This window comes from Lithobates pipiens, unplaced genomic scaffold (genome assembly GCF_037356315.1).
Source record: "Lithobates pipiens isolate NorthernLeopardFrog02 unplaced genomic scaffold, aLitPip1_a1.2 Scaffold_10, whole genome shotgun sequence".
In the NCBI taxonomy this organism is placed as follows: Eukaryota; Metazoa; Chordata; class Amphibia; order Anura; family Ranidae; genus Lithobates; species Lithobates pipiens.
This window is the reverse complement of record NW_027507686.1, coordinates 165,521,860-165,547,735: the sequence shown is the minus strand read 5'-3', so window position 1 is coordinate 165,547,735 and position 25,876 is coordinate 165,521,860. Positions and strand designations below refer to the sequence as shown.

The 25,876-nt window shown below is 46.7% G+C and overlaps 1 protein-coding gene across 4 annotated transcripts in view; it reads left to right on the top strand.

Annotated features, from left to right (window-relative positions):
• SLC25A45 (solute carrier family 25 member 45) overlaps positions 1-24,937 on the top strand; it is a 146,325-nt gene extending 121,388 nt beyond the window's left edge. For all 4 annotated transcript variants that reach the window (XM_077459174.1, XM_077459157.1, XM_077459183.1 and 1 more), the window contains 2 exons: positions 13,412-13,679; positions 24,513-24,937. In XM_077459174.1, the coding sequence (XP_077315300.1) occupies positions 13,412-13,679; positions 24,513-24,781 (537 nt within the window). In that variant the 3' untranslated portion in view covers positions 24,782-24,937. The remainder of the gene's footprint in view (positions 1-13,411; positions 13,680-24,512) is intronic.
• The last annotated feature ends 939 nt before the right edge of the window (positions 24,938-25,876 follow it).

Sequence of the window (25,876 nt, the reverse complement as noted above, 5' to 3'; positions counted from 1 at the left end):
CTGTGATAGGTTGTCTATGCTAGACAGTAATCCACACCATCAAGTGTAAAAATTATAAAGTTTGCTGAAATATACAACAGTAATGTCCCAGTTATAAAAGTGCTCAGTACAAGCTGTATATATAAAGTTCAATAGATGTCTCATGAAGTTCCAGATGCCTCAAAGAAGAAAAAAGGTGACTTTTGTGTTCACATAAATTCAGTGACTTCTGTGCTCGTGCCCCTTTGGGTCCCCACTCATCAGATTCCTATCCTCCTAAGGGGTTACGGGCATGTAGTATCTCCTCCTGTATGGGTCCTGTATCGAATACTTCCACCTCTTTGCTTTAGGGTTAGTACCCAGATGGTGCTCCTTTTCAGATGGTGATCAGCGGCAGATGGTTCCTCAGAAGGAAGAAAAACCAATCCTCATAGTGTAATATATTAGTCACCACGGGATAAAACTATGGCATTCAGTCCCAAAAAATTGTTGTATATAAATTTGTATATTTATGTATACAACACAGAGATTTTAAATATAAAAAACTTTTTAATTGATTAAATTAAAATATAAAAAAATAATTGATACAAATACCAAAAAACACAAAATAAACAAAAAATTTAAGTTCATAGAAAATAAAAAAAATAGGATTTTTATATACATCTTACCTGTAAAATCCTTTTCTTGAGAGTACATCACGGGACACAGGAGCTCATTACATAGTGGGTTATATAGGCACCTCTGGTGATTGGACACTGGTTAACCCCAATTAAGGAGAGTTCCTCCCCTATATAACCCATCCCATATGGGAGGCACCTCAGTTTTGTAGCAAAGCAATAGGAAACCACGTAAAACCCAAGAGGGGCGGGAGCCCTGTGTCCTGTGATGTACTCTCAAGAAAAGGATTTTACAGGTAAGCTGTATATAAAAAATCCTATTTTCTTGATCATACATCACGGGACACAGGAGCTCATTACATAGTGGGATGTCCCAAAGCAATGCTCAGATTGAGGGGAGGGAGACACAGATCATAATTATAGACCGCCATGGGCCGGAGGACCTAAACTGCAGCCTGCAGTACACTGCGCCCAAAGGCGATATCCTCTTGCCCTCTGACATCCACCTGATAGAATCTGGTGAATGTGTGGACTGATGACCAAGTTGCAGCCTTACAGATCTGAGCCAGGGAGGCCTGGTGATGCACTGCCCAAGAAGCACTTACAGCCCTAGTAGAGTGCGCCTTCACTTGAAAAGGAGGGATTTTCCCTTTAACACTATAGGCCTGAGAAATAGTCTGTCTAATCCACCTTGAGAGAGTGGATTTTGATGCCGCCTGGCCCTTCCTAGGGCCTTCCGGCAAAATAAATAAGCAATCAGTTTTCCTTATCTGAGCAGTTGCTTGAAAATAGATACTGATTGCCCTAACCACATCCAAAGTGTGCAAAGATTCTTCTTCTGCGGACTGTGGGTCCGGAAAAAAGGATGGTAGGCTTACATCTTGATTCAAATGGAATCCCGAAACCACCTTAGGTAGAAAGGACCTGTTGGGGCGCATGACCACCCGGTCCTTATGAATTAGATACGGCTCTTTGCTGGAGAGAGCTGCTAGTTCTGACACTCTTCTAGCCATGGATATGGCTATCAAGAAAACCAATTTTTTGGTGAAAAGAACCAATGAAGCCAGATGCAAAGGTTCAAAAGGTTGCCCCTGCAAAGCCGAGAGAACCAAATTCAGATCCCATGGGCATACCGGAGGTTTGACTGGCGACCTTATCCACATAGCCCCCTGGATAAAAGCCCGCACCAGGGAATGCGATGCAAGTGGCTTCTGAAAAAACACTGACAAGGCCGAAATCTGCACCTTGATAGTGCTTACGGCCAAATTCATTTCTAGGCCTGACTGGAGGAAGACCAAGATCCTGCTAATGACATACTTTCTAGGATGCCATTTCCTGAGTTCACACCATGAAACATATGTCCTCCAGATTTTGTAGTAAATAAGCCTGGAGGCCGGCTTTCTGGCATTAACCAGAGTAGAAAGGACTGGCCCCGAAAGCCCACGGTCTCTCAGAATGTGGGTCTCAGCAGCCAAACCGTCAAATTCAGACTGTGTAAAGCAGGATGGTAAATCGGACCCTTTGAGAGCAGATCTGGCCGGAGAGGGAGGATCCATGGCCTGCCTACTGCCAACTTTATGATCTCTGCATACCACGGTCGCCTGGGCCAAGCTGGGGGCACCAAAAGGACCGATTTTGTCTCCCTCTTGACTCTTCCCAGGAGCCGCGATAGAAGCGGGCACGGGGGGAAGGCATAAATCAGATTGTACTGATCCCAGGGAACTGTCAGAGCATCTGACCCCTGAGCAAGTGTATCTCTTGTTCTTGACACGAATTTGTCCAGTTTTCTGTTGAACCTGGACGCAAACAGATCTACGTCTGGAGTACCCCACCTGCGACATATGTCCAAAAACACGTCGGGTGCAGAGCCCATTCTCCTGGGCACAACCGCTTGCGGCTCAAAAAATCCGCCTGCCAATTTTCCACTCCTGGAATGAAGACTGCAGAAAGGCATGGAGCATGCTTTTCTGCCCAGACAAGTATGCGATTCACCTCTTTTTGCGCAACCAGACTCCTGGTACCGCCCTGGTGATTGATATAGGCCACTGCTGTGGCATTGTCGGACTGAACCCGAACAGGGAGACCCCGTAGTCTGGAAGACCACTTTATGAGAGCCATGTAAACTGCCCGGATCTCCAAGACATTTATGGGCAATAGCTTCTCGATCGCAGACCATCTCCCCTGCGAGCACGTCTCCTCTAACACTGCTCCCCAGCCTGTCAGGCTGGCATCTGTCGTAATAACCTTCCATGGAAGAGGAAGAAAAGTTTTGACCTTCAGCAAATTCCCGGTTTGTAACCATCAGACGAGACTCTTGCGTGTCCCTGGGGATAAACGCATAGGAAGATCCAAGGATTGGGGCTTCCTGTTCCAAGCCGCAAGGATGCATCTTTGCAGAGGCCTTGAATGGAACTGGGCAAATGGAACGGCCTCGAAGGAGGCGACCATTTTCCCTAACAGTCTCATGCACAAGCGAATGGGGGAAGATCTCCTGCCCAGAATTAGACGCACCAGATCCCCAATGGCCAAGGCTTTTGGCCTTGGAAGAAACACCTTGCCCTGAGCGGTGTCAATAAACATACCCATGTATTCCAACCTGGTAGCAGGCTGTAGGGACGACTTTTCTAGGTTTATAATCCAACCTAGGCGCTGCAGGTGTTCTAGCGTTCTGGAAACACTGAGGTTCAGGAACGCTACTGTTTTTTCCATGAGAAGCAAGTCGTCTAGATAAGCCATGACGGCTATACCCTGAGCTCTTAGGTTTGCCAAGAGAGGGTCCAGAATCTTTGTGAAGACTCGAGGGGCCGTAGCGAGCCCCGAACGGCAAGGCCACAAATTGAAAATGGCGCTGCTCCACCGCGAACCTTAGATACTTTTGGTGTGCGGGAAAAATTGGCACATGGAGATATGCATCCTTGATGTCTATTGATGCCATAAATTCTCCCCCTTGCAGGGAGGAGACCACAGTGCGAATTGACTGCATTCGGAAGGACCGGATGTGTAAAAACCGGTTCAGATCCTTCAGATCCAGGATAGGTCTGACACTTCCATTTGGCTTTGGAACGATGAAGAGATTCGAGTAAAACCCTGAACCCTGTTCTTTTGGGTCCACTTCTACTATCACCCCCTGGGATAGTAAATGATCTAAGGCCAGAAATAGCGGTTTTTGTTTTACTGGGTCCCTGGGGATCCTTGACCTTAGAAAGCGAGAAGGTGGAATCTCCTGAAACTGTAGCTTGTAGCCCAGAGATACCGAAGAGATCACTCGCTTGTCCCGGATCTCTTCCCGCCAGGCTTCCGCAAACTGCCGAAGCCTTCCCCCCACTCGGCCGAGCGGGGGCGCCCCTTCACAAGGAAGCTTTTGGGCTCTGCTTGGCAGGCTTTCGCACCAAAGTCTTTTTCTGCCCCTGGGCTCGGCCCTGAACCTTTACTGTAGAGGAGGGTTGAGAAGGCCGTCGCCACTGCTTAGAGCTTGATGCTCCGGGAGAGAGAGAACGCCTAAAAGATGGACGTTTGTTCCTTTTGACTGGAAGGAGAGTAGATTTACCCCCTGAAATTTTTTGGACGAATTTGTCTAATTCTTCTCCAAACAAACGTTTCCCTTTAATCGGGAACCCAATCAAATGCTTCTTGCATGACAGCTCGGCTGCCCAATTCTTTAGCCACAGGGCCCTTCGCATGTGTACCAACAGGAGAGACAAATGAGATGCCTGTTGGACAGAGTCCATAATCGCATCAATCATAAAACACAGAATTTGAGGTATTTCTGCATAATTCTCCACTTCCTCACTGGGAAGGATGCCAAGCATCTGCTTAACCTGTTCCTTGAGGAACTGACACAACCCCACGGCTGCGACTGTAGGTTGCACTACAGCGCCAGTCTTATCTTATCAGTTGGATCTTTAAATACCTGAGCATTATCCAACGGACCAGTCAGGTTTTTATTCACGCAAGAAACAGCCGCATCGACAGATGGGACCCCCCATTTCTTGGTGAAACTTTCCTCCAGAGGATAATGCATAGAAAACCTTTTAGGAGGAGCAAACAGTTTATCGGGATGTCCCCAATCCTCATACATCAATTTATCCATTAAGGGATGAATTGGAAAGGAAAAAACAGTCTGTGGGATTTTCCTGACTCCCAGGGAAGAAACAGAGGACGTAGCGACTTCAGCAGCAGGCATTCTGAATGTGGTACGCACCAATTCAGTATAATACTGCACCTGCTTTCTGAGTGCCTGGGAGGAGGGGACTCTCTCCTCTTCCTCTGATTCCTCCGACTGCTCAAGATCCCTGTCCCAAGATAGAGATCTCTCCTCATTGTCAGAAGAATCATATGAAAGAAGAATCTCAGCAGAGGGAGGGGATCTACCCCTTTTCCTGCTATCTTTCAGGGAAGCAGAAATAAAATTAATGATTCTCCCTTCAAAACCCTCCAATGTAGCCCTAAGGGAGTCCTCAGTGACATATACAGGGGCTGAAACATTAGGAGAGGCTGCAAAACCTGACAGGTGCACTGACTCATCCTGTGAGGCTGGCTCCAGTCTTGCAGGGGGGATGGTAACTTACAGCCATTTTTAGAGCCCCTGGACCTAGGCGGTGATTTACCAGTGCCCTTGTTACCTCCCCCTGAGACCCTCTTACGAAGAGACATAGTCCTAAGCTACAAAGCAGAGGTACTAATACAAAGTGCAATCACTGTTGTGCTAAAAGTCTCACAATAAAATATATATACTTAATACTGCACAACCTGATGCTGAGTAGGTGTCTTAGGTTTGCCTGGATCCAATCCCCTGGGACTGCAGTGGAGACGTGAGACCTCTGGAGAACCAGGCTTCACTGAGCGTGTGTACTGAAAGGCATGTAAGTATGCATCAGGCTGCTCTTACTCCCTCTAGTGGTGGAAACCAGGTAAAACATACAACTACTCAAATGAAGAAATCCATCATATAATTATATATAGTATTAACTTCCCTTACCTGTCCTCGCCGCAGGAATTGCTGAAAACAGACAGATTCCAGCCTTCACCCATCATGGCGGGCAGAGTTTGCCAACCTTCAGGTTTTTCTGGGGTTCTTTCTCAGAAGAACCTCCTACATGGACCTTGTAAAAGACTCTGCCAGAAACTTTAGTGCCACATGTGTAAACAGTACACCAAGTCTGGTTTTCCCAGAGCCCAGTCTTCCAATAGGAGAGGACTTACAGGCAAAACCTTGTTTCTTTGGATGATGAGGCCCAGGTACCATACCATCTTGGGAGTCAAATATCGGCCCGAGATATGGATCCGGTTTGTTGTAGCCCTTAGGCCCCTGCAGGGACCTGCACAGAGCTTTCTTCATAGCACATGTTTTACGTGACCAGCCACCATAGACACTGGCGAAAAAACTGAGGTGCCTCCCATATGGGAGGGGTTATATAGGGGAGGAACTCTCCTTAATTGGGGTTAACCAGTGTCCAATCACCAAAGGTGCCTATATAACCCACTATGTAATGAGCTCCTGTGTCCCGTGATGTATGAACAAGAAATATATATATTCTTTGTCCAAAAAAATCTATGTATATATATGGCCCTAAAGGTGGCATACAGGGTCAGGTACAGGAAAATAGGACCACTGTATAGGGCTAGAGAATATATATGATTGCGCTCTCTATGGGAGCCAAAAGCAAAAAACTCAAATTAAAAACTCAAATAAAAAAATGGCAATAAGCATATAACAAGCTCCGCGCCGTGGGCGCTAAATAACAAGCCACAGGCCCTATCCAAGAGATCGTGGAGGAGCAGCGTGCGTTCCAGCTGTGCTCCACAAACTCAGCGGACTGGAAGTGACGTAGTGTGCGTGGCTCCGTTGTGAGCGTTTCGTCATAGACGTCCTCAGCAACGGGGACTGGATTGATTATATATCCCAGAAAAATCACTTCTTGACTTGGATCCAGGTTCAATTTCTCCAAGTTGAGGAGCCACCCTAAATCCCTGAGGTGTATCTGTGATATCTGCAGATTTATTAACACCTGCTCCCTGGAGTCCACAAAGAACAACAAGTCATCTAGATATGGAATTACAGAAATTCCTCTCAACTTCAGCGTCTCCAGAGCTTCCGCCATTATTTTTGTAAAAATCCTGGGGGAAGATGAGAGCTCGAAACCTGTCCCCAGGTTGACTGCCAATTGGAGGAAATGTTGGGAGGCCTGGGCAATTGGGATGTGTAGATAGGCATCCCTTAGGATGCCATGAAGCAGTTTGGAGACAACAGTTTTGTTATTGAGTGGATTGTATCCATGCGAAAATGCTTGTAACGGATGGACCTGTTTAAGATTTTTAGATTTAGAATCAACCGATACTTCCCGAAGGCTTTTTTACCAGAAAGATGTGGGAATAAAAAAAGCCTTGACCCTCCTGGTGTTTTGGGACCTGGACAACTACCTCCTTCTGGATCAGATCCTGTAACGGGTTCGTCATTGTGGATGCTTTGTCTCGGTACCTTGGAAGGGCCGTAACATAAAACTTGTTTGGAGGGGGCTGTAAGAACTCTAGACTGTAACCTTGAGTAATAATGCTCCTCACAAACTGACTTGAGGATGTTTTGCTCCACTGTAGGAGGAAGGCAGACAATCTTTCCCCTACTAGACCTGGACTGTCACTTGTTTTTGGGTGGCTGGTCAGAGGGAGATCTAAAAAAGAACTCCTCCTCTACCCTGGCAGGGAAAGCCTTCTTCTTGTCCGCTGTTCTATCCAGGATTGTTTCTAAATCTGATTGGAGCCCGTGTCACCAGACCAAGTTTTTAGCCAGACGGCTCGTCTAGCAGAATTCACTAGGGCCGATGACCGGGCTGCCATCTTAACTGATTCAGCTGATGCATCGGCCATGTATTTCACCACTTTCAGGATCAACGGAAAGGATTCCAAAAGATCCTTTCGTAACGTTCCTGACTCAACGTGACTCTTCAGTTTTTCTACCCAGCACTCCAGATTTCTTGCCACCACTGTGGACGCAATAGTTGGTTTGAGGCTGTCTGACGCGCAATCCCATGCTTTTTTCAAGAGGGAATCAGCCCTTTTATTCATTGCATCCTTGAGTATCCCCATGTCCTCAAAGGCCAGGTCTGTTCGGCTTGATACTTGTAAAAAAGCAGCATCTACCTGTGGCTTTTTATTCCAAACTTCCAACTCCTTGTCATCAAAGGGGAAATGTCTTTTGAGGGTTTTAGGAAAGGAAAGGGCCCCTCTCCGGATCCTTCCACTCCCTCCTGACCATATCTGACAACACCCTATGGACTGGAAACACCCTGTATTTGGTGTCATCCAGACCTTGGTACATTTTATCATGGACCGACAACTGGACTTTCTCTTCTTGAATATCCAGGGTTGCTTTTAGAAGGTCGTCCACCTCCTCTAAGGACAGTTTGTACCTAGAGCTACGGCTGTCATCTTCCTTTTTCCCCTCACCCTCCGAATCCCTGAGTGAAGGAAGAGTGCTTGCCCCCTCATCCTCTGAATAAATAACCTTCACTTGCTTAGAGGTAGATGCCCTGGGACTGGGTGGTGGTTGCTGGTTATCAACCTGGCCTGCTGGGTTCTGGACCAGCAGCGTCTTGACAGATGTCAATGAACTTGCAAGCTCACGGACTGAAGAAAATAGATCCTTATACTGTTGAGAGGTTTCCTCCTCAACCAGGTCTTTAATGCATGATCTGCACAAAGCCTTTTGCCACAACTCCACAATTCTTGCATGAGGGGCACTTCTTCTGGCCTGGCAGGTTTGAACGCTTCACCTTTACCAAGACATTTTCCTAGACCGAGAAGGGTGGTGTCTCACTGCTACTGCAAACAGCAAACCCTACAAATGGTGCTATCCACACAAAGGCCACCACCAGTCAGTAGAAACAGAGACCCTCAGTGCTGCCAGAAACGCAACCACCAACAGACAACAGGGTCAGAGAGAAGTAACCTCTGACTCTGTAGTAGCAGGCTCACTCAGGGAGGAAATAAAATCACAGAAAAAAAATATGCAGCCCATAAGGAGAAGAATGTAAGGCACCACTGTGCCCCTCTTACCTGGGCCTGACTGATGCCTGTGGTGCCTGCCTCGACCATCACGAAAGATCTCTCCTCCATTATGCAGAGAGTGCAGCGGGGGACTGAGAAAAAACAGCCACTTTTAAAACGTCCTTGGCGTCACTAGCAGGCCAGAACATCGGTCTATGGACCCGCCCCCTGGCCTCTGCTTTCCAGGTGACCGGAATCACTCGTCTCCCCGCCCTCACAGGAATCCGCATCACTGGCTGCTGTGTCATCCGCCCGCCAGGGAAACCCGGAAACAACAAAGCGGCTAAGCGCATACAGCCCTCCGCGTGTTCAGAAGCCTTGACCTCCTGCCGACCACTGCTCCCCCGAGCTGGGAAAAGGCTGGGGGCTCCGGAGCACCCACCATTTGTGTCGGGAGGGGGCTGGGATGGTTGCACTGCACAGCAGCATAAAACAAACAAACAGCTCAGAGGTAAGGCTTTTCCCCTCCACCCTGGAGAGAGCGCAGCCCCCCCATGGTTCCCGCAAGTGCTTCCACCATGGCGGAGGAAACACAATAACTGAAGCCATGGTAGAAGAGGTGGGATTTAAAGGTCGGCAGGTGTTTCCTAAAAAAAAGGGGGCGGAGCTGCACTCTCTCCAGGGTTGTCCTGAAAGGCGATTTGAGAAAATGGCGTGGATGCCACCCCCCAAAATCCATACCAGGCCCTTTAGGTCTGGTATGGATATTAAGGGTAACCCCTACACTAATTTTTTTTTAAATGGCGTGGGGGTCCCCCAGGCACTACATACTCTGAACAGCAGTATATATACACACACACACTATATGGCCTGCTCTATATACTCTGCAGAAAAAATAGGCCTTAGGTGTTGGTTGTACCAGAACACTGTAACCCCCCCCCCCCCCCCCCCCAGTTACTCTTATTGGGAGCAGGAATGGGCCCTGCTGTGAAATATTATATCAAAAAATTAATTACATGGCCCTGTTAAACAGGGGCAGAAAAATTGGGTCTTTAGTTTTGGTGGCACCAGAACACTGTAAGCCCCCACAATTACTCTTGTTGGGCGCAGGAATTGGCCCTGTGTTAAAATATTATATCAAAAACTGTAATTATATGGCCCTGTTAAAAAGGGGCAGAAAAATTGGGCCTTGGTTGGTGGTGGTGGTGCAACAACACTGTAATCCCTCACAGATACAGGAACAGTCCCTGCTGTGAAATATGATATCAAAAGTTATAATAACATGTCCCTGTTGGTGGTGGTGCCCCTAAACCAAAAAATTGTTGGACGCTAGTATCATCAAAATTCAAGGGATCCCAGATCCATAGCAAAGTCGATCAGTTACATCAGCACCAGATGCTTGATAGCTGCTGATCCAAGACGGATTAATTTTTATGAATGTGAGCCTATCAGCAGAGTCTGTGGACAGGTGCACTCTTTGATTTGTTACAAACCCTCCAGCAGCACTAAATGTGCATTCAGAAAGCACACTGGATACAGGACAGGCCAGTAGCTCAACTGCAAATTGAGTTCTGGTCAGAAGTGTATCCTTAAGACCCAGTAACCTAGTGGATGCTCTGTTGGAAAGGTCTCCAAGTCTGCTCTTGCCCCTAGATATTCTTGCACCATAAAACTCAGACACTAGCGATGGTTGCTTGAACCGATCAGACCTTAGCAATAAGGACTGAAATTGTTTTTAAAGGCATCAGTCAGCTGACCACCTTCTCCACTGCTCTTCCTCTGACTGAATGAAGCCTCAGCAACAGGTTGTCAAGCACCAGGAAATAGTAACCTCCCAGTGTCTGGAAATGTGTTGCACTAAATTTTCTTCAAGGCCTCCTGAAGATGTTTCATCCTCTGCTCCTTCTGCGAAGGCAGGATGAGTTCTGCAACTTTACCCTTGTAGCGTGGATCAGGAAGGGTTGCCAGCCAGTAATGATCCCTCTCCTTGATACCACAAAACCTAAGGGCCTTTTGCAGGCTCAGGATGGCCATGCAGCATAAGTTTGCAGAGGCATTTGATTCCGAGTCCTCTGGGTCACTAAGGATCAGATCATATCCGTAACTACCTCCTCCGAGCCAATTACAACTCCTTGAGTTTCTGGGGACTGAAAACCATCCCTTGAAGACTGCTGCTGAGTGCTATCCTCTGCTATCCATACTGACACAATCCCCCTCCTCCTGTTCTTCCTGTGTGTTTGGCGGGCCCGCAGGAATGCTATCTGGATAAAGGGGGCCTTGAGAAGAAAGGAAGTGCTCCTCTTCCTCCCGCTGTTCTGCCTCAAATGCCCTGTCCATGATTCCACAAAGTGTGTGCTCCACCAGGAAGACTAGAGAGACAGTGTCACTGATGCATGCATTGTCGCTGCTCACCATCCTTGTGGCCTCCTCAAATGATGACAGGACAATGCATGCATCCTTGATCAGTAGCCGCTGGTGTTGGCGAAAAGAAGCCAAGTGCCACTGACACTCTCCTGGTGCCATACTCTCACAGATACTCATTTATGTCCCTCTGCTGTGTGTGCAGCCACTGCAGCATTGCCAACGTTGAGTTCCACCTGGTGCGCATGTCACAAATTAGGTGGTTGTTGGACAGGTTGCCTTTTAAAGCGGGAGTCCACAGGGACTCCGCGTTTTTTTTTTTTTAAAAGCCAGCAGCTACAAATACTGCAGCTGCTGACTTTTAAAGTAGTGACACTTACCTGTCCAGCGCGCCCGCGATATCGGCACCCAAAGCCGATCTCTAGATCGACACTCGAGTGCTGCCCTCTTGGGTATGGGAATCAGGAAATGGAGCCTTTCGGCTTCATTTCCCGGTTCCCTACTGCGCATGCGCGAGCCGCGCTTCGCAATGAGGACGGTCCCCGCTGCCTCTGGGATCTGTGTGTTTCCCAGCAGGCAGCGGGGCACTTGCGGGAAGGGGCGGGCACTTGCGGAAAGGGGCGTAAGTTACGCCCCTTTCCGCAGAGAGCTATCCCGGAAGTGGGTGCAGTTACCTGGATTATCCAGGTAACTGCACCCCCCTCCCCCCTGAAAGGTGCCGATTGTGGCACCGGAGGGGGGGAGGGTTCCGATGAGCGGAAGGTCCACTTTAGGGTGGACCTCCGCTTTAATGTCAGCCAGCCAAGCACTGCCATTGTATGACCTGTGGAAATGACCACAGACTTTTCTGGCCTGCCTCAGGAGATCTTGTATGCCTGAGTACCTGCTCAAGAGCCACTGCACCAGATTCAGCATGTGCCAAACATGGAATATGGGTCAAGTGTCCCTGTCAGAGGGCGGAGAGAAGATTGGTGCCATTGTCGCATACAACCATTCCTGACTGAAGAATGAACCACCTCTGAGCCTGCCCCTGCAGAGCTAACAATCTCTGCCCCAGTATGGCTACTGTCCCCTAGGCAGACCAACTCAAGCAACGCATGGCATCTTTTAGCCTGACTGCTTGCGTAGGCCCTTGAATGCTTATGGAGCACCGCTGGTTCAGAGGACAAATCTGCAGAAGAGACTATAGAGGAAGAAGAGAGCTGTGCCAGAATCACCACTAGCGTTTTGGAGGCGTGGTGGTGGAACAAGCTCCAACAAAACTGAACCCTGTCATGCATCCTTCCCAGCTGCCAGCATAGTTACCCAGTGTGCAGTGAAGGAAAGGTAACATCCCTGCCCATGCCTGCTGGACCACGATTCAGCGGTAATATGAACCTTACTGCTGACCACCCTGTCCAACGAGGCCAAAACATTGCCTTCGACATACTGGTAGAAAGCCAGAATGGCTCGGGCTTTCACACTACACACAATGGTGCAGCTTCTTTAGGGCGGATTGCAGGCGCTATTTCTAACGCTATAGCGCCTGCAAAACGCCCTGGTGTGAAAGGGGTCTAACTGAATAACCTGCCTGCTTAATCTAACTCAAGCTATCTCTCTGTCCACATCAACAACACTACACACGGCTGCCGTGTAAGTAGCCTTATATAGTGTGGGGTGTGGACTTCGTCCCCCCGAGCCATGATTGGCCAAAGGCACCCTGCCTTTGACCAATTATGGCTCTCAGCAGAGCACGCTGTGTTTTGCCAAAGCATGCAGGTCAGGTGCATGCTTTGGCCAATCATCATACAGCAATGCACTGTGATCTCGCAGTGCATTATGGGGCATTCCACGAATGTCCCATAATGTTTGCTGTTCTGTGAACAGGCGAACACCCGATGTTTCGGTTGAACTTATGTTCGACCCGAACATCAAGCTCATCCCTAATGATATGTCTCCCTGCATTACTCTGTCATGGATTCGCTAGGAGCAGCATACCAAAGAGAAGGCGACACTGATGATCTGCAGCTTGAATGGATACAAAAGAATAAACAATAGCAATTGAACAAGATTTTGTACTTTTCTGATCAACAGTTTTACTATGTATCCTCAGCTGGCACTTTGTACCAAGACTTTATAGACATAATGTATAATATTTCTATACTGCATACTTGCTCAGTTTGGCCAAAAATGATGTAATCCTAAAAATTGCTCTCTCCATGGGCCATAATCAGTGACTCTCAAAAAGTCCTCTCCAAAAGCCCCTGTCCTGGTTGGGTCACAGATAGACAAAAACCAAGATCTCAAGATCAAAAGCTAGGAACACTTCTCAAATTGACTGAGGCACACACTTTTAGGAGAGAAAGACTTATATTGTATAGTAACACAACTAAGCAATTTCTCAGATACTGTAGATTTTTTTCTGCAAAGGTTATATTATTGTGGCAAATCAGGTAATGACTAAACAGGTGTTTTGACTCTTTCATATATAGGTCTACTTTACAGCACCAGTTGAGTTGATAAAAATAAGGTTGCAGAACCAGACTGATTCATTGAAGAGCCATAAAACAGAAGGCAACATTCAGGCTAAATACCATGGCCCAATACACTGTGCTAGAAGCATATTCAGAGAGGAGGGCATTACTGGTCTCTACAGAGGGTCTACTGCATTTGTTCTGCGGGATGTACCTACTGTTGGTATCTATTTCTTAACTTATGAAGTACTTTGCAAATGGATGACAAGCAATGGAGAAATGCCAAGTAAGTATGAATGTTTTTAATCGCCAAGAAGAGTCATAATGTAGGTCAATTCACCAATGTGTATTGTAGGTCTGGTATGATGATGCCAATAAGCTGGCAATAACTAAGTTATTGCCAAAGAATTTGCACATCATTCCTGTACAAGGAATGTCTTTGCCCTTGTACACACGGTCGGAGAATCCGTCGGAATGTGTCCTATCGGACCGTGTTGTCGGATAATCCGACTGTGTGTGGTATGCATCGGACTGATTCAGTCGGAATATCCGTCGGACCCAATTTTCCAACATGTTGGAAATATTTCCCGACCAACTGGTTCGATCGGACATACTCCGATCATGTGTAGAGAATTTTGATCGGACCAAGTGCCACGCATGCTCAGATCAAATTCCTACATCAAAGCTATTGGCTACTAGCCTGAACGTAGTCCCATCGTAACGAAATTACGTCATCACGTTCTGAATGATCGGACTTAGTCCGACCGTGTGTATGCAACAGTTTCGGACAAGATCCGACGGACAAAATCCGACGAATTTGGTTGTCGAAATCTCCGACCGGGTGTACAGGGGCTTTGAATAACCCTCGTTCATAACAACATAGCAACACTATGTAGAGGCTTTTTAGGCTGACCTCAGTGGTGTCAATAGGGTTTACACCTTGAAGTGACACTTCTTAAAAAGAAAATAAATAATAACGATAATAAATAAAAGCCTGTACAAAAGTAACCAGTGCCCACTGCCATTAAATGGAAACATTACTCTCTTGTGGAATGGCACCCGCCAGTGGAATCTTTAGCAATTTACACTTTCTGGTGTGTTGGATACCTCTGTCTTCAAACTACATGCTGTGGTTTTGCCTGTTGGCTGCTGCATCACATACAGTGCTGCATCTCCAGTGTTAGACATGCATCCAACACACCCAGAAGTGTTGGATGCTGAAGATTCTACTGTCAGGCATAGCTTTGCAAGACAGCAGTGTTTCCATTCACCAATGGATGGACTGAAAAATAGGATTTTTTTGTACTCACCGTAAAATCCTTTTCTCTGTAATTCACAGACCGTCACAGCTCTTCTCTTAGCCATTGGGTTGTTATGCCCACCACTAGGAGAATACTAGGTATTACTTGCTATGTAACACTCTTCAGTTCCGCCCAGGGGGGGCGGTCCCTTGGGCAGCAACCCTCCAACCTGCCATGCAGTCATCAGTACGTCAACAAGCAGTATAACGTAAAGAGAAAAAGGTGAATTACAGAGAAAAGGATTTTACTGTGAGTGCAAAAAATCCTATTTTCTCCTTTATTCACCGACCGACACTCTTATGCCGCGTACACACGACCGGACTTTTCAACATCAAAGGTCCGACAGAACAATTCCGGCAGACCATACGATTGTGTGTGGGCTGCAGCGGACTTTTGATTTGCAAAAGTCTGACAGACTTTAGAAATGGAACATGTTTCAAATTTTTCCGCCAGAAATCCGCCAGACCCAGTTCCTACCGAGAAATCCGCTCGTGTGTATGCTAGTCCGACAGACAAAAACCGACGCGAGGGCAGCTATTGGTTACTGGCTATGAACTTCCTTATTCTAGTCCGGTCGTACATCATCATTTTCGAATTTGTCGAACTTTGGTGTGATTGTGTGTGGCCAAGTCCGTTCATTCGGAAAGTCCGTCAGAACTCTGTCAGAACTCTGTCAGAACTCCGTCAGAACTCCGTTGAAAGTCTGTCGGACCTAGTCCCTCGAAAAATCTGGTCGTGTGTACGCGGCATTAGCCATTGGGACGTCCCCAAGCAGTGGCAAACGAGGGGTGGGAAAACAGCATAGAAAACTTCATCCACCATGGAAAGTGGGAACTAGTGAAACTTTACGCACAAAAAAAACAGTGCGTGGAGAAATCCACCACAAAACCAGGGTACCCTCAACAGGAGTGACTACCCACAACCGCACCAAAAACTGTGGCATGTAATGCAACAGCGCATTAAATTAACTGTACTGCATTTTTATTGAAAAACTAGGAAAAAATAAAATATATTGCATATTCAATTGCAACTATACGGCCGCCTTCAAAACTTTACAGCCAAAACAGGCCCTTGTGGAGTGGGCCATGACTGGAAAGGGGGGCACCTGCCCCTTCAAGGTGTCGGCTTGCACTACAATCTGTCTGATCCACCTGGAAATGTTGGCTGACGAGACTATCATGCCTTTCTTTGGACCAGCCACCGAAACAAACAGTGAGTCCGACTTCCGAAAGGGAGCAGTGACAGACAAATACACCTTAAGAGCCCGAACCACGTCCAGAGCATGAAGGGTCACTTCCTTAGGGTATTTCAGCTTAGGACACAGAGATGGTAACACAATGTCCTCATTGATATGAAAGCTGAGACCACTTTCGGCAGAAAAGACAGTTGCGGACGCAACACCACCTTATCCTTGTGGATAACCAGATAAGGCGACTTGCAGGACAAGGCTGCCAGTTCCGAAACCCTCCTGGCCGATGTGATGGCCACTAGAAAGACCACTTTCTGGGAAAGAGTCAACAGGGGAATCTCCATCATATTTTCAAATAAATGGTTTTTGAAGCGCCGTTAACACCAGGTTCAGATCCCACGGGGGTAATGGTGTATGCATCCGAGGGACTACATGTCGCACCCCCTGAACAAAGGTACTCACTAATAAGTGAGACGCCAGGGGTTACTGGAAAAAGACAGCCAAGGCTGATATTTGCCCCTTAATGGTGCTTAATGCCAATTTCTGGTCTATTCCTTGCTGAAGAAACAGCAGGATCCTGGATATAGAAAAGGAGCGCGGATGCCTTCCTTTCTCCTCACACATGGAGATGTAAGCCTTCCAGGTACGATGATATATCTTCCGAGAAGATTTCCGTGACCTCAACATAGTTGGGATCACTGAGTCTGACATACCCCATTTCCTCAACACCTGGCTCTCAATAGCAATGCCGTTAAAGCAAGCGATGGTAAAGCAGGATGGAGAATCGGACCTTGAGACAGAAGGTCCTCTCGTAACGGCAGTCACCATGGGGGTCCGCCACCAGGCGCATTAGGTCTGCGTACCAAGGACGCTGAGGCCAATCTGGGGCAAACAGAATCACTGGGATCCCCTCGACTTCCACTCAACGGAGCAAATGTGGTAACAGTTTCAGTGGAGGAAAGGCGTAGATCTGCTGGTACTGATCCCACGGAGCCACCAGTGTGTCTAACGCATCTGCCCACAGATATCTTGTCCTGGACACGAATCTCGGCACCTTTCGGTTGAGACGGGAGGCCAGAAGATCCACATATGGTGTGCCCCACCTCAGGCACAGTAGCCTGAATACCTCTGGATGCAACGCCCATTCTCCTTGGTCCAGCATCTGGCGACTCAGATAGTCCGCCTGCCAGTTCTCTACTCCCGGGATGTAAATGGCCAACAGGGCCGGTACGTGCCGCTGCCCACTGAAGTATGTGAGTGACCTCCGGTGTGGCGGCTGAGCTTCTTGTTCCTCCTTGGTGATTGATGTATGCCACCGCAGTGGCATTGTCTGACTGGATCCTGATCGGACGCCCCTGGAGTCTCATCAACCATGTGGAGAGGCACAGCCTGATCGCTCTTAGCTCGAGCAGATTGATTGGCAACTTGGATTCTTCCGCCGACCAGAGGCCCTGTGCCGACTGAACCCCCATTACTCCACCCCATAGGCTGCCGTCCATTGCGATCACTGTCCACTGAGGTAGGAACGACTTCCTGGACTGATTTATCGGGCACCGCAGCCACCAGTTTAGGGAATCCCTGACTGACTGGCTCACCCGGATCTGTCGATCCAGGGACAACTGGGATTTGTCCCACTTTGTCAAAATCTCCTTCTGCAGGACTCTGGTGTGGAACTGGGCATATGGTACTGCCTCGAAGGAGGCTACCATGAGTCCCAGGACTCGCATGCAGAAGCTGTGCGATGTCCACTTGCGGATTATCAGCAGTTTTACTGCGGATCTGAGAGTCTGCAGTTTGTCTGAAGGGAGAAAAACTCTCGTTTCCCTGGAGTCCAGCAGCAAGCCCAGGTACTCCAGACTATGGGTCAGTACAATCACCGACTTCTTTAGGTTCAACAGCCACCCAAATTCTTGCAGGGTCTGCATGGTGATCGCCACGTCCTCCTCTAATTCTGAGGCGGAAGATGCCCTCAGGAGGAGATCATTTAGGTATCCCACGATCGCGATCCCACATTGCCGCAGCAACGCCAAAACTGGAGCCAATACCTTGGTAAAGACTCGGGGGGCTGATGCCAGACCAAAAGGAAGAGCCACAAACTGGTAGTGGGCTTCCCCCGACTGCAAATCGCAGAAACTTTTGATGCCGAAGGCCTATGGGTATGTGCAGGTACGCATCCTGGATGTCTAAGGATGCCAGGGAGTCCTCTTGGAGTGCAGTGACTACTGAGCAAACTGATTCCATTCTGAGTATTATAGATGTTAGAGAAACCGCGCTAGTATATTACAAGTAGAGGAAAAAGTAGATGAAGAGAATTTGAAAAAAATAGAAAGTAATAAAACTCAGACTAAATAGGTTGCAGCCCCCCAACAAAGAAATCCCCAAACGGGGTTTTCACAATGATGAGAACCTGAAAAACCGGGGTATCTGGCGCTACCTCTGATTAGAAAAAAAATTAAGGAGTGATAAGAAAGCAGACTAAATATTTGTATTTGTATATTATACAAATATTTAGTCTGCTTTCTTATGATTCCATTCTGAACCTCTGCACTTTCACAATGTGATTGAGGGCTTTTAGGTCCAAGATTGGACGTACCCCTTCCTTCTTGGGAACTACAAACAGATTTGAGTAGAATTCCTGGAAACGTTCCGATTCCTGAATCAGTACAACCACCCCATGACTCAGCAGGTCCCTTACTGCCCCCAAGAGGGCCTCCCGGCAAGTCGGGGATACTGGTATGCCGGAGGGGAAGAACCTGTTTGGCGGCCAAGAGAGAAATTATCTTGTAGCCTGAGGAAATCAGATCACAGACCTATTGGTCGGATAGTCAAGAGGACCACCGGGCTGCAAACTCCCGAAGGCGACCCCCCACCCGAGACATGGGTGGGGGCAAACCTTCATGCGGTAACACTTTTATTTGCAGGCTTGTTAGGCTTGTGGTTCCAGGGACGTTTTTGTCCTTCCGTGGTCGTCCTGTTGGACTGGGGATATTTAGCCGAAGCTCTGGGCAGACGAAAAATCTGTTTGTGAGCGGAAAAAGAGGGCACTTGCCTACGGCATGGCTCATTAGCCTTCCTGGCCCTGTGGGAGTAGGATACTCTTACCGCCAGTGGAATTTTTAATAATGTCATCCAATGAGGCTCCGAAAAGACGTTCGCCAATGGTCAGCAGACCAGCATTTTAACCATATCAGGTGCCTTAGCGCCACTGCTGACACTGAAGCCCTGGACAACAGAGCAAGAGTATCCAGGGCCGTGTCACAAATGTACTTAAGGCCTTGCACTAGTTGGTCTGCTAGTTCCATGCAAACAGGAAAGCCTGTTGCTCTCCCAATTCGCGGTGCAACAGTTTTGCCCACTCAGTGTCTGCAACACAAATGCGGATGCTAGTACTGGTTGCACAGCGCACTCCACCACCATAAACAAGGAATGAGCCACTGCCTTCCTGTCTGTGAGATCCTTAAATGTAGGAGTCCCCTCTACCGGGAACGTGGGTTATTTTATTTAACCTGGATACTGGGGGGGTCCACGATCGGAGGAGCCAACCACTTCTTGAGAAGGCTCTCCTCAAAGGGGTAATGCACCGCCATGGTTTTGGGGACCGAAAAGGTCCATTGCGGACGACCCCATTCCTTGTAAATTAACTTGTCAAAATAAGTCAGATACGGGAACACCTTAGGCGAACGTGCTGGCTTGCGGGACCCATCAGCAGAGAGATCTGCTGGCTCCTGAATCTTCAGGGTATCACGCACAGCTGTGATAAGTACTTCAACAAGCGCTTTGTAACGAACGGACCCGGACGGGGACTCATCCTCACTGTCCGAACGGTCCTGGTCAGCGTCATCTGACAAGAGAGAGCAGGGGTCACCAGCTTCAGAAGGACCCGAGTCTGCGTCAGAGCTCTCCCCAGAGGATGGCGGGGGGGGGCAGGGGCTGCTTTTTCGCACCCCAGGTGACCCGGTTGCAATTGCCTGGATTTCAGGGGAAGAAACACCAGTTTCTGAAGCCATGCTGGCCCTACCCTGTCTGACACCCAAAGGGGACTTAGAACAGTGACAGTGACACCCACCTTACTGCCGCTGGCTGAGGGGCTCTTTCCCGCAGGACTCACCAACTGAGGGGTTCTGTGCTATCCAGCAGGTAGTGTCTGTAGTCCCTGTTGGCTCCCAGACGCAGAGGAAAAGTGCTGTGTCGGTGGAAGCAGCTGCAAATGGCGCTAAAAACGCTCTGAAGTGTGCTCAGGCTTCAAGAAAATGGCCGCCCAGCGTCCAGCACAAGGACATAAAATACAGGGAAAATGGCTGTGAGAGCACAGGAGCACATGGTGCCGCTAGAGAACACTAAAAAAATGTGTTCAGGCTTCAAGAAAATGGCCTCCGGCGTCCTGTATAGGGACAATCACAAGGAAAATGGCAACTGAAGCCCAGGAGAGCATGCTGCCCTTGCCCACACCTAAAATGGCCACTGAATGCACATCCATGAGGTACAGGGAGAAAACAATGGCAGTGAGCACAGCGCTGCGCAGGACACCAGCATGGCCTCACAGACACCTTCCAGGGTCATGAAGAATAGGACCCAGGAAACAGATAGCCAGCGCAACCCCCGCCCCAGGTGAGAGCCCCCCGGAGAGCCCCTGCATAGACACACACACACACACACACACACACACACCGCTCAGCAGCAACCCCAGATGGAAGGGGGGGAGGGAGAGGGGGACAGGGAGAGAAGAGAGGGAGGTGAGGGACCCCCGAATTGACCTCCCAGGGAATGCCCAGCTGCTCAGCCCCGCTGAGGCAGGGAGAGCTGTACTTACCAGTCCTGAAGAGCTGGGAGACATTCCATTACAGACCCACTCTCTGTACAGGGTGGCTGCTGGCCAGGCATACTGTGACACAGACATCAGTAGCCCCTCATATGTATGCCCCGGAGCATAAAAGCTCATTGATCACCTCTGGAGCTGAGGTTTTGTCGTGGCCTGCTTAGTGCGTGGCCTGCCTAGTGCGTAGCTGCGGCCTGCACACTCTCCATTGCCAAACTGGGGAGACTACAAGGATAAGATTATCCAGCCTGTCACCCAGCCGGCTGTTGATAGCAGATCACAGGATCAATCATCTTGCACAAAAAGTCACACTTCTGCAGAAAAAAGCATGGACCGATGGGCCCGCAGGGTTCTTAGGTCCTTCTCCTTCACAAGGCAAAATAAAAAACTGATGACTGCATGGCAGGCTGGAGGGTTGTTGCCCAAGGGACCGCCCCCTGGGTGGAACTGAAGAGTTATGAGTGTTACATAACAAGTAATGCCTAGTATTCTCCTAGTGGTGGGCATAACAACCCAATGGCTAAGAGAGGAGCTGTGTCGGACGGTGAATATAAGAAATTATTATTCGTACATGTTTACAGGCTGCTTTAATTTACACTTTTTAAAAAAAAATTATTAGTGACAGAATCGATTTAAGCATGCATTGTATAACGTATGGCTAGATGTCTGTGCCTTCACTTTATTATGTTTGCCTATTTTTTTCAAACTGCCATGTGTGGAAAATACTTAAAATTAAGAATGCTTTCAAAAATAGAAGTGGTAAGAATTTATTTTTATCTATTGACAAAATAGAAAGCAAATGAACATAAGAGAAATCCAAATCAAATCAATACAGTGTTTGGTGTGACCTCCCCTTGCCTTTAAAACAGCCTTAATTCTTCTAGGTACACTTGCACACATTTTTTGATGGAACTCAGCAGGTAGTTTGTTCCAAATATCTTGAAGAACTAGCCACAAATATTCTGTTGATGTAGGCTTCCTCAAATCTTTTAAGAAAAGAGAGAAAGATTTGAGGCAGCCTGTGGTTAGTTCTCCAATATGTTTGGGGCAACCTACCCGCCTCATTCCATCAAAAACCATGTGCACAAGCAGTGTGTGTGTGTGTGTGTACTTAGAAGAATTGATGCTGGCTTGAAGCCAAAGGTAGTCACACCAAATATTGATTTGATTTCGATTTCAGCTTTTGTTCGCTCACCTTGCATTTTTTTTAAATTGATACAATTAAAATATAGATTTTTGAAAAACATTCATATTTTACAGCATTTCTTCACACCTACCTAAAAGTTTTGCACAGTACCATGTGTGTGTGTGTACATTATATATATACACACACACACACATTAAATTCTCCACTGCCTACTGCCTTCTCTACAAAATAATTTTCCTTAATAGTGTCCTCCATACCTCTAGGGTACTTTCACGCTGCGCTACATAGAAAAATCACTTTAAAAATGCTTGCATTTTTGACGCGATTTCGCCACTGATACCACTTTTATCTGAAACCTGACCACCCGCTGAAGAAGATGATGTCGGGGTTATGGAAGCTAGCTACTGCCAAAACAACGGTATTCCTGTCAGAAACCATGAAATCAGGCCGAGACAGAAGTACAGTTAAATCACACTTGTTTTAATAATAAAAGTAAAAGGAACAAACGTAGTCAAAACATAGTTGAGTAACCGTAACGGATAGTCAGCCAAGCCAGAAGTCAGGGAACAATTTAGTGGAACAACAAGCAGGATCCAGAGCCAGAAAGGATGTCAGCAAAGCAAGTCTTGAGCAGGATTGCAGGAGTTTCTGTGATGTTGACCAAGGCGAAGGTAGAGATCCACTGGGCTGAACAGCTTAAGTAGGCAGGAGTGATGAGCAGGATATCGTCAACAGCTGAGTAACTGGAGAGATAGGAGCTGGCAATTAGCCGACATCTGAGCGGCCAGCTCTGAGAAAGAAGTGCTGAGCCCAGCCCTGATAATTCCTCTTCAAACGGCCGATGTATAATGATGGTAGGCGGTCTGCAAGTGGTTAAAATTGCACCTAGGATGCAGCATGCAGGACTTGGCAAAACGCACTGAACCTGTAAAACAGGTGTGTGAAAAGTCCCACAGGATTTAAAGGGAAACATTTTTTTGCAAGGCAAAAACGTATCAGTGTATAAGGGCCCTTACGTAATGGAGGTTTCCGCTTCTGCTTCCCAAAGAGAGTCAAGGTAAGAGAAGAAGTGTAGTGTTTTTGCTCTCTGGGAACCAAAGCTTCTTAAAGAGCTGAGAATTTAACAAAGAACAGGCCATTGTGTGTGTTTGAGAGGGAGATAATTATATAAAGCAAGAGGTGTCATAATAGAACATTGCTCCAAAGGAACAGCTATTTCCTTGAGCGATCTTTTGTGTTTCCTGTAGACATCCAGCAAAATGCATGCTATTTGTCCTTTTTATCCCACCTATCTTGCACTAGTGATTTGCCCTTGCTAGTGAGTTGATCCCCATTGGGGTACTCCCAGTTCAGGAGTATGATAGACAAATTTGTTTCGTTTCGTATTAATAGAATTGTATTTCGTAATTCGTGTCCGAAATTCATTTCGGATTCATACAAAATATGAATGTTAGATTCATAACATTTTCATAACAATTATGAATTTATCATTATGAGGGGTTCCCACCATCCCTGTGCTCTGCTGACTTCCTGGGGTTTTAACTTTTAGGTTCGTTAACTTTTCGTAACAATTACGAACTTTCTTTATGAATTTGGATCTGAAATTCGTAAACGAAATTTTGCATTTCGTACAGAATTCGTATGCATAAAAATTCATATTTCGGATTTGTATGAATGTACGAATTTCTGGAAATTCGTATGAATTTTCGATTCGTACAAAATGAAGCACACATCTCTAGAGTATGAAATGGATGGGGTTTTGACTGTCCAGAGAAGGAGTCACTATAATCCAGGAGCTGACAGACTTCCTGTGGCTGTGTGGCCATGAGAATGCATTACCACACTGAATGTGTTCTTGGTGGATCAGGCTGGTGCAAACCGTCATCTGGAAAGCGTGACACAGCTTATACTTCTGAGAGTAAGTTCAAATAGGGGGGAGTAAAAACACCAAATTTAAAAGTGCTCATGCTGAGGAGCGTTACATAAAATAGCAGGGGATACCACTATAAAGCGAATGCTCTGGCCATTGAAACTGCATAATGGGTTATGCCTTGAAGATAGTGTTATTGGGCCTATTCCAGACTTATACCTGTCGGTTGGGCATCTTCAGAATCTGGGATCTTCAGAGTCTGGGAACCATAGGACCATGATACACTGCAGCTAATTCCACATATTGCAATTCATGCCAAGGTGAGTTGTAATGCAGTATTCAATGCAAATTTTACAGACTAGCCCCACACAGTAACCTATCTGGAAACTGCTTGGTAGCGGAAGGCAATTAACAGTTGATGATAAAGTTTCAGGTGAAAAAAAAATGTATGGTTTAAAATGAAAAATAATTCTCCTGAGAACAGGTTCATTACCTAAAGACATTCTCAAAAAACTGGAGCCTCACTGAGTTGGCAGGGTTGTATAGGTACGCTCTTTAGGTGGCCGTAGCAAATGTTTTCTCAGTATCCAATCATGTAGGTAGCTGCATATAACTCATTAAATACATGTCTTGTGTCCTGTACAATTAAGATATATAGTTTACGAAACTATTGTCTAATGGTATTAAAATAAGTACAGGCAGTTGTAAAAACATAGTTAACCAGAGCCTGTTTTCATGGCAGGTTCATAATACACGCTGGAAGAAAAGACACACTTTTTTTGTTTTGTCTCTTCAGGTACATGGACAATGCTTTTTGCTGGTGGTTGTGCAGGAACTGTGGGGTGGGCAGCTGCAAACCCAATGGATGTTATAAAGTCGCGCTTACAGATGGATGGCATGTATAAAGTGCAGTATCGGGGACTATATGACTGCATTTATCAAAGTATTAAACAGGAAGGGCTTCGTGTCCTGTTGAAAGGTCTCACAGTTAATAGCTTGAGAGGCTTTCCTGTCAATGCAGTGACTTTTCTGAGTTTTGAAAAACTTCTCCATATCTTACGATAAATGATGACTATATCCTAAAATATAGTATACACAAGTCTGTACACTAATGGATGGGTATTAACATTATTTTTTTCAGCCATTGAAAAAATAAATATATTTAACTTAATAATGTCATTATGAATAATAAATAAGAAATTAAAAATTCTTTATAATGGTTATCTACACGTTATTTGCATTATAATACACCTTTTATCAAAGTCTAGTCAAGTTTAGTCTAACGAGAATAAATTTTGTCTCCCAGGTCTAGGTCATGTTAGATGCTGCATCCAAATGACTGCTTTTGAAGCTTTTCAACTATGGCAATGTAAAGGTCATGTCAGGCAAGCAATCTAGTCACGATTGACAATTTGCCAGCAACAAGATTGCTAAAAAACTGCTTACTTTTTTTCTAGGAAGACCCGTCCCAAGATGCTACTCTGTCTCTGTTCCTTTGCTAGCAGGTGTAATTCTGCAGTGCTCCATGCCAACGAGGAAAAAAAGAGTTGCCCGGCATGATTCTGAAGTGGGTGATGTGTTGCCAGTATCAGAACTGCCCATCCAACATGGGCCTGAAATGAGGAAAAAGAGTTGCCTGACATGATTCTGAAGAGGGTGGTGTGTTGCCAGTATCAGAACTGCCCAAACATGGGCCTGAAATGTTTTTTCCCATAAGGTTTTTATTAGAAGTTTTTGCTAATGTGCTGTAAATCTAAATCTCACTAGCAAGGTTCATAGAATAAAACAAATGGAAAAAAAAGGAAAGGAATATAGGTATAGGAGTAGGAGGGGTAGGACAAAGGTAAGTACACATGGGAGGCTCTACGTTTCGTTTTTTTTCTATACTACAAGAGTAATAAAATCACTTTGCTGCTGTTTTTTTTTGTTTTGTTTTTTTACTTCTTGGCAGTTCTGGGTCTTTTACAGCACACTAAAATCACTGTGATTTTAATGATAACTGCTAACATGCATATATATCTTTCAGTACAAGAGAAATTTAAACCAGAACTAAACCGACCTATTTAACCGCCTCCCACCCGCCGTATAATAAAATGATGGCACACGGAGTACGTAGCGTGGAGATGTTGGCAATGGAGTGTCAAATCCCCCCCAAGAGTA